Source organism: Salvelinus namaycush, chromosome 20 (assembly GCF_016432855.1).
Source record: "Salvelinus namaycush isolate Seneca chromosome 20, SaNama_1.0, whole genome shotgun sequence".
Taxonomy (NCBI): Eukaryota; Metazoa; Chordata; class Actinopteri; order Salmoniformes; family Salmonidae; genus Salvelinus; species Salvelinus namaycush.
Window position 1 is genome coordinate 34,877,327 of NC_052326.1, and position 9,718 is coordinate 34,887,044.

Consider the following 9,718-nt stretch of genomic DNA (forward strand, 5'->3'; position numbering starts at 1 on the left):
CTTAGGTCTCAGCCAAAGCAGGTATACATTCCCATTGCATTTGCCATTAGGATGATGTTATCTTGAATGATGTAGACAAAGCGTTTTTCCATTTCGTGCCTACTGAACACAGTGTTCCCTGTTTTGCACCATCACAAAACAGCAGGTATTTTCATTGTTTTGGATTGACCTGTTTGCACTTGAATTGTCCATCATTTGAGTGGATTCACACTGGAGTCAACCCTTCCTCATATCATTCATCGCACTACAGTGGAATGCATTGGATAACCAAGCACCCAAAGCAGTATAGTAAAGAACATCCTTACATCTTCCATCCCTTTCTTTACATACAGTATGCTATACACAGTCTTGGATTGTTAGACATTCCCTTTCAACAACTTGCAATTCTTAATGTGAAACATTTTACAGTGCACGCTGTGTTTGTGTACCGTGTGTACTGTGCATGTGTGGTTGCACAGACTCCTATGAATGGCTCGTGACTGTGTCGGTGGCAGTGAGAGAAGCACAAGGTGGCACTACAGCCTACTTCTGGAAGCACTATAGCCTAGAGAACATGGGCTGCTGTGTGTAAAGGTGGACACGCTGCCCAACCACTATCATTAGTACAAGTTTGCTGGTATCATCCCTGCTCCAGAAGTCAGAATAAAGGACACATTCTCCATTTCAACTGGTATATTGATATAATAATTTAACACCATCTCTTGTTAACAGCCATAATGGATGGCTTCATTAAGAATTATGTATTTTACACCATCATACCAGGAAAGGAATGTGCCTTTGGCACAGTTAAACTACAGTACCCACACCCACTGGGTGTCAGGACTAGTAAATGGTATTACAGTATGGCAGGTACAGTACTCGTTAGCACATGATTGTGTTAGCACGTTAATCCTATTGAGCACATTGGAAAATTTGCTTTTCTTACCTATGTGTAATAATAATAATCAATTTTCATTCAACTGTTCAAAGCAATTTACACACACGCAAAAAGGAAAATATCCCAAGATCAGAAGTACAATAGTAGACAAGTGAAGACAGCATAAACTGAAATTAACAATGAGTACAAGTATGAGCAGGAAGACCTAATACACAACTATTTTTGAGGGGTAACTGAAACCTTTTAAGAGTTATAGAAATATCCACTAAATAAGATCAAATAATTTTCATGTGGACATTAGTAGAATGGCACTAAATACACACTGGCTTCACTAGCGTGGTCCCAGATAAGTTTGTGCCGTCTTGCCAACTCCTATGGTCATTGTCATGCCAAACAATGTGCAAGACAGCACAAACAGATCTGAAACCAGGCTATATGTGACCTATGCACTTTCAACTCTCACGCTTTTCTCCAAGTTAAGTACTGCATAAGTAAATGACCCTAGCGAATGGGCACTAGAGAGTAAGGATGCAGTAGCCTGGTCTAATATCAGTTTGTGCGGTCTTTCGCTGACCATACTGGAGTTTGTCAAGACAGCACAAACAGATCTGGGACCAGGCGACGGTTGCATTGGGTCAAGTTAAGAGAGCCTAACCCCACAGTTACTGTATTGGTGAGGATGCTCATCTAACTGGCACAGTAAGGAAAATGCTAAGCTGTTTTCGAGTTATATACCAAAGTCGTAGATAAGAATAGTTATTGTGATGTCTCTGTATGTGACACACCTCACCTTCATGTAAAACAGAGATTTTGATGGGGATGTTTTTATTATGTTAATTAGATTTCCGGAGGGGTGCGGACATCAACTCTGGGGGATTAAACACATATCACGACAACAGGGAAAGAATGAAAGAGGATAGAAGTAAGACAACTGCAAATCCCCTCAAATCAAAACTCGCTTTGCATTTCAACTAGTGAGGTCCTTGGAATTGGAAACCTAAAATATATACACTACAAAAGTATGTGGACACCCACTCGTCGAACATCTCATCCCAAAATCATGGCCATTAATATGGAGTTGGTCCCCCCTTTGCTGCTATAACAGCCTCCACTCTCCTGTGAAGGCTTTCCACTAGATGTTGGAACATTGCTGCAGGGACTTGCTTCCATTCCACCACAAGAGCGTTAGTGAGGTCGGGCACTGATGTTGGGCGATTAGGCCTGGCTTGCAGTCGGCGTTCAAATTCATCCCAAAGGTGTTCGATGGGGTTGAGGTCAGGGCTCTGTGCAGGCAAGTTCCACACCAATCTCGACAAACCATTTCTGTATGGACCTTGCTTTGTGCACTAAGCCCTGGAAAGGGCCTTCCCCAAACTGTTACCACAAAGTTGGAAGCACAGAATCGTCTAGAATGTCATTATATGCTGTAGTGTTAAGATTTTCCTTCACTGGAACTAAGGGGCCTTGCACAAACCATGGAAAAACAGCCACAGACCATTATTCCTCACCCACCAAACTTTACAGTTGGCACTATGCATTCGGGCAGGTAGCTTTCTCCTGGCATCCACCAAAACCAGATTCGTCCGTCGGACTGCCAGATGGTGAAGCGTGATTAATCGCTCCAGAGAATGCATTTCCACAGCTCCAGAGTCCAATGGCGGCGAGCTTAACACCACTCCAGCCGACACTTGGCATTGCGCATGGTGATTTTAGGCATGTGTGAGGCCATGGAAAACCATTTCATGAAGCTCCCAACGAACAGTTCTTGTGCTGTTGCTTCTAAAGGCAGTTTGGAACACGGTAGTGAGTGTTGCAACCAAGGACAGATGATTTTTACAAGCTACGTCCTTCAGCACTTGGCGGTCCCGTTCTGTGAGCTGGTGGCCTACCACTTCACAGCTGAGCCGTTGTTGCTCCTAGATGTTTCTACTTCACAATAACGGCTGACCAGGGCAGCTCTAGCAGGGCAGAAATTTGACGAACTGACTTGTTGGAAAGGTGGCATCCTATGATGGTGCCACGTTGAAAGTCACTGAGATCTTCAGTAAGGCCATTCTACTGCCAATGTTTGTCTATGGAGATTGCATGGCTGTGTGCTCAATTTTATACATCTGTCAGCAACGGGTTTGGCTGAAATAGCCAAATCAACTAATTTGAAGGCGTGTCCATATACTTTTGGCCATGTAGTGCATTTACCAGACATTTGTGATTCCATGGTGTTTATGTATGTAGCTGTATTTCCTTAAATCTTTTAAATGTTGTAATACTGAACATGTTTTATTTTGGACATGATACACACAGACAACTATTCATTCTGTTCAATCAAATGTTTGTTATTTTTCCATGCTCACAGTACATTGGCTGTTAATCCCTCCATACGTACCGTAACAGAAACTTTCAGGAGGACATGCAAAGGCGAAGATCTATTCCACAACACGCAATCTTGGAAACACTGCATTCTTGAGTCCTTCTTTTATCCTTGTGTTTTATTCCAAGAATACTACTCAGACAAAAAAAAACTAGTACCTCACTGGAACGTAACAAACAAATGTACGCACATGTCCTACCATAGGAGTACATATTTTGTGCATTTTCACCCTTTTCATATCCACACTAATTCCAATAGACCTATTCTTCTGTTTTTTCTCCCCCTCCGATCAGGGCATTCTGTCTCCCTGTCGCCGCCCCAGTGGTGAGGTGAGCTCACTGCAGGGGGCGGAGTCATGGCATATATTGTGGGAGGGGCTATTGGATCTGGCAGGCTGAGGAGGTGGTGGCTTGGCAGCATATGCACGTGTGGTTGACTGATTTGGGCGGGATCAGATCCAGATCCTCATCGTCAGGGATTTCGTCCAGCCGGTAACCGTCCTTCAGAAGCTGGATGTTGAGATCCTGGTTGATCTGCTGCAGGGGACAGAGGAAAAAAACATGATAATTTCACAATCATAGTAATAAGAACCACACATCTCATTATTGAGTTGAAATCGTACATGTTTTAGGTACAACATACGGAACTTTAAAAATGCTATTGGTTGTGCTAGTCGTTGTATAGTCGTACACCTAACACCAAGTAATGGTGTCAAAAGATTAAACTGTAGTGAGACAATAGGGAGAAAATGACAACTAAAACACATCAATAGACAAACACATATAGACGAATACATGAATAGAAATGAATGGTGATGAAGCATTATTGATGTCAGCAAGTGCTGATTGTAATGTATGGATAAATCATGACTGATAGAAACTCCTTAGTTATAAATTGACTAAAGTGAATGGTGGTCAGAGATGAGATTCAGGTTACAGGATAAAGGCCATGGGAATTAACATAAGCAGGACAGTGTCATGACAGGTTATGTAGTGCATATGACAGCGTATAAGAGGGTTGAGGTGACATTAGCTGTATGTAGTGCATAGATACCTGGTCCCTCAGACATCTCACCTCGGCTGAGGAGTATCCAGACAAAGAGTATCTGGACATGTCAAAGTCATCATCACTGAAACAAGAAAAGATGAATAAACAGGTTCCTGGACATCCTTAACACCAGGGGGCAACAGAAACAAGATTGATAGCGACAGTAAAAGAAGTCAAACATCCGTAAATAATACAATATTGTGCTATGGAGCTTAATTTCTAGACAAATAGAGAAGTCTCAACTCATTTTGGGATACTTTAATTTAACCTTTATTTAACTAGGCAAGTCAGTTAAGAACAAATTATTATTTACGATGACAGATACTTTGGAAAATGTTGAGTGTTCAGTGTTTCTCTCCCAGAAAGATTTATGAAAATCAAAATGCAGTGCTATGTTATTTTATATCTCCAGGCATCTCCCCAGTAGATAATAAGGTACCATAAAGACTGACATTTCAGAAGGATTAATTTATTCTAGCAGAGACAACCAGCAAAGACAATCTGAAACCTTCTGCTGATCCTGACTCCAGTAATGAGTCAGGATCAGCATTCTTAATGACGCTGAACTCTATCAGACACGCCCAAACTCAAGACAACAACCTCAACACAAACATGTACTGTATGCACTTTCATGTATTAATGCATGTGTTTACGTGTTTCTTAGTGTGCGTTCGAGTAAGGGCACATGACATAATACAAAAGTGTGTGTGAGAGAGGAGACCGAGAACAACAATGAGAGTGAAATTGAGTGCGAGTGTGTGTAAGAGAGACAAAGAGAGAACAACAGAAAGAGAATAATTGAGGGAGTGAGTGTGCATGCATAGCTGGAATAAGGGAGACAAACAAGTGTCTCTGTGAGAGAGCATGACATTATCCTTTGGATGGGTGCCATAGCGCTGATATCAGTAAAGGAGATCCCATCGGCTGAGAACATGATGGAAAACAACAACAACACAGGGTGGGGGACCCATGAATGCATCCCAAATGGCACCCTATTCCCTTTATAGTGCACTACTTTTGACAAGGGCCCTAATCAAAAGTAATGCACTATTAAGGGAATAGGGTGCCATTTGGGACACAGACCATCTGTCTCACACACTACTACACTGTGCAGGGAGCACTGGGAGCACAGAAGGAGGGAGGACCCTGAGCCTCTTTTCCCGGCGGTCCAAATCAGAAGCCCTCGAATACGGCACACTGGGAGAAGATTTTTCCCTCATTTGGGAATGCCTCTGCCTGCTAAGAGAGAGGCTCAAACTTTTCTCGAGTCGTGTCACTCTTTTTTTCTGGCAGGGGCTACTCTTTCAGGCTGTATTGAATTCAGGAAAGTAGTTCCCCATGCATTGTGACCGCGCTTGCTTTAAAAGGCTGAAGGCTCACAGTGGATCTCTGGAACAGGGCTGTTGGACGCCAGTTTTAGAGAAAGTAGCCCAAGACATTAGCAAGATGTGAGATGGGTTTCAATAAGGATTGTTTTTCTCACCTTGTTTAAATCCCAGAGTTACATTACATTCACTGTTACCTGTCTGTGTCCAGCGTTACCAGGGGCTTCTCATCCGGGCTGGTCTGGTCTAAAGAGGAGTAGCCTTTGTTTGGCACCACCAAACTAAAGAAGATGAGAGAAGAAAGACTTGGAGATTAGAAGCATAAAACATAGGAGGTGTGTGAAGAGGAGGTGAAAGCCACCAACCCTGTAATCAAATTTAGCAGAAGATACATGGGGGTACTCCTCAAAGTCAAATCTTAGCTAAATTCCAGTTACTGTGGCGCCAAAATTATGATATTCTGGTTTCCTCTTCCGATCTCTTGAATACAATAGACACGTGGCTAAATCTGGGACAAAACTGTGATATCATAAATACCATGAACCAGCCTCAACCTCAGCAGCAGCAACTGTCCTAGTCAGCCACAGCAGGGGTTAGCACTCTCCTAGCCTGGTTAGTGCGCTTTGGGGTAATCTCTGGCCTCCAGGCTAATGTGGCTGCTGCCTATAAACTGGGGCTCTGGGTTTAGGGGGAGCTGCTCTACCATATCTGATAATCCACCCAGGGACTAGAATTACAGACAAAGGGAAAGGGCCCCTGTTAGTGGGTTTGACTGAACCAGGCCCAAGGTTTTTCAACTAAAGTGAGTCTGAATTTAGCATTCACAATCCACAAGGATACCATTTCTAAAGTCCCTGTTTTAATATTAATGGTTTATGTTTTGTGTTTTAAATGTTAACTGTCATCATAAACACTGGTTGGCTGTCCCCTTGCAGGGTTGGTGTAGAAATTATTTGAATGACTGTTCTTTCTCTGCATAATAGTTTACAGACAAACCTTTCTCTAACTTGTTATAGAATTTCAAATTGAAGGGACTGTACAAAATGTTACAAAAGAAGTCAACCAAGCACCAAGCTGCCTTGAAGTGACTTCGGTATAAATAATAAAAAGAGCATGTTAAAAGCATAGGAAACCAATAGTGTGATCTTTATTGTTACCGTGTTCTGGCCATGCCGTTGTTCTTCTTAGGTTGGTGGTTGACGGGGCTATTCTTTACTGATCCCTTCCTGGCCAGCTCTCTCTGTTTCTCTGCCAATCACAGGAGATTCCATCATATATATGAATTAAACTGTCACCCCATTGTCATCCGGGGAGTCATTCCTGCTCAACACACAGTACTCAACTCAGATCCTCCAGTTTCAGTGCAGACCGAATCATTTTACTATCTGACTTAAAACGATGACTGTAAACCCCATCCCCCTTCTTCGATCTGTATCAGGTGAAATACTACTACCCTTTTCCACAATGTATTCCATTTATTTGCTTGTTCATCTGCTTTTATTCATGTAGTGCAGGGATGGGCAACTTTGATGGGGGTGGGGGCCACAAAATCTGAACTCATCATGAGGGACCGCAGTTGTTCACGGGTCTGCAATTCATGCAATTCTATTCATTTTCCCATGGGGAGAGCAAAATGAACTGTTTTACAGCAAATTTCCTGCAATTATACACATTTTGAGACTGGCTCAAAATCAATGGGGGCCCCTCGGCTGGTAATTCGGCTATGATTACTAAATTTAGACAGCTGTCTGCTAGACTAACTTACCAAACTAAAATGGTTAAGCTGACATGGGATAATTGAGTGGCTATCAGTGACTGACATAACATGAGAAAAACTGCTGACGCACAACCAAATTCTAACTTGCAACAGTTAGTCACCGACTGAGTAAAACAATTAAATAAGTTGCCCATTCCTGCTTTAGTTGGCCTATAATTTATTTGTTAGCATTCAGGTCTATCACTACCTTCTACCTGAAAATGACTAAAATCAATATAAGTAGGCAACTGCACTGCAACACTGGTTGTGCTGACACTGTGGTCATTGATACCTCATATAAGCCTCGCCCTACTGGAGGAGCATGTCAGTAGTTATTGTAAACTTTGGGCTTGACTTCTATTGACTTCCACACTGTGGCATGTGTGCTTGGAATTCCCCTGCAGTGCAGTAAAGAATAACCAAGCTGCCAAGAGATGATTGTGATGCAAAGCCCAATTACCATAAACCTGACACTTTATTTATTTAATCTCTGAAGCACAGTGCTGCTGAGAAACTGAGTGCAGGAGAGACAGAGGGAGGGAGATATGGTTATGGGATTGGAAGTTGTCACCTCGCTCTTTCAAAGTAAATTCAGCCTGTCACTGCTAGACTCTGTCAATCAAAGAGGACCTTTATGTGGCTCCAGCAGAATCTGGGTATTGGCTTTGGCCAATAAACCCCAAACAACCATAGCAATGCTCAGGAAGATTAATACACTAAAACTTTATTAGGCCTATTCATGGAGGAAACAGCCTATATTCAACTATGACATTATCAGTCAGTAACTCAGAACCTATTTCGACAGCTCTATGCCGAAACATTCCACACAACGTGGTAAGGAATAATGTTACAGAGATACAGTTCATGGCAAAGAAGAATTTCATCACTTCAGTGCATCTGGCAGAACCTGCCTTTCTACATGGTTCATGCATGAAGTGCTGCATGTAGCCTAATAGGAAGAAAAGCAATATCAAAACTGTGAAGGTTCAATCCCAGTTTTGTATACGCCCATCAGAAATATTTATTGTGTTCACTCAAAGAACACAGCGTTGTTGCTAAATAATAGATGAACTACTGACTGAGAGAATTACTTAATTAACTAATTAAAAGGGATACTGCGAGATTCTGGCAATGAATTCACTCAAATGCTACAGCTGGTGGTTGTATGTTGTTAAACTGTATATTGACTGACAGAATGATTTAAAAACGGATAGACAGATGGTCTTAGTGAAGGTCACCGTGTGTTAGTAAACACAGGCACAGTGATGCTGTACATATGTAGGGAGCGAGGAGTGGAGAGGTGTGTGTGTGTGTGTGTGTGTGTGTGTGTGTGTGTGTGTGTGTGTGTGTGTGTGTGTGTGTGTGTGTGTGTGTGTGTGTGTGTGTGTGTGTCTGGTGGAGATGCTATAATAAGGCTCACCTATTTTCATTTGCAGTGGTGAGGGCTTGTAGTTCATGGCCACCGTTTCACCTTCTCTAGTGTCAGAATCGGCCTCAGAGGTGTCGGATGCTGCTGGGTCCTGCTGCAGAACAAAAACAGATGATAATTTGTCCATGTTTGATAAGGACATTTTCTATTAGATGTGTTCAAATTTCAAGATTTGCTGTGGTTGTTATACATTTGACCCCTACGGCACAAATCAGCTTCCATATACAACAGCCCTATTTGCAATTCCAAAACAGGCAAACCATTGCAACATAACAACAGGTGGAAATAGGGGGGGTTATATTTTACTGTTTAGGTTAGCCTCTGCTCACGTGAGGTGAAAGCCGGTGACAGAGGCCACTGTTCAGTGTGTGTACGTGTATATGTGCCTGCCTGTGACTCTGCTAGGTCAGTTGCCACTTCCAGAGCACAATACTGGCGGGGCTGGGAGTAGGCCAGTGTGGCTTTCTGTGAGTGACGTCACCCGGGGTATTCCTTTTGGAGCTCCAGTGGTAAGAGAGAGGGAAGAGCATCCCAAATGGCACCCTATTCTCTAAAAAGTGAATTACATTTGAGTAGTGCACGATAAAGGGAATAGGGTGCCACTTGGGACACAGCCAAGAGCTGCTGGGTGGTTGAGGGTCTGGTTGGCTGGCTGGTCGGCCTACTCCACTGACAGAGCCCTGCATTATGTTCACCAAAAGCCTGGCCCTGTTACAGCCAGCTAAAGTAGGCCGGAGTGGAGAACCCACATGGGCGAGGCCTGCAAGGCAGTCTGAAAATACCGCTGCATTCTCTCCAGGGAACTAACTGGCTGACGTGTTGAAACAACAGACCACTAACAAGCGGCACAGCCTGAAACAACTCCCTCCCTTGCAGTTTTCCCATTCTGCTGCCTTTAGTTTAACAAGCACAGTTT

At 43.0% G+C, this 9,718-nt stretch overlaps 1 protein-coding gene across 1 annotated transcript; it reads right to left on the reverse strand.

Moving 5' to 3' along the window:
• Positions 1-3,436: 3,436 nt before the first annotated feature.
• Positions 3,437-8,929, reverse strand: LOC120064783 (protein FAM219A-like). The gene is made up of 5 exons (XM_039015385.1): positions 8,794-8,929; positions 6,775-6,865; positions 5,815-5,898; positions 4,320-4,374; positions 3,437-3,781 (listed from the first exon to the last, which is right to left on the reverse strand). Exons 1-5 carry the CDS (start codon positions 8,927-8,929, stop codon positions 3,623-3,625), a joined length of 525 nt encoding a protein of 174 aa, XP_038871313.1. The 3' UTR covers positions 3,437-3,622.
• Positions 8,930-9,718: the final 789 nt, after the last annotated feature.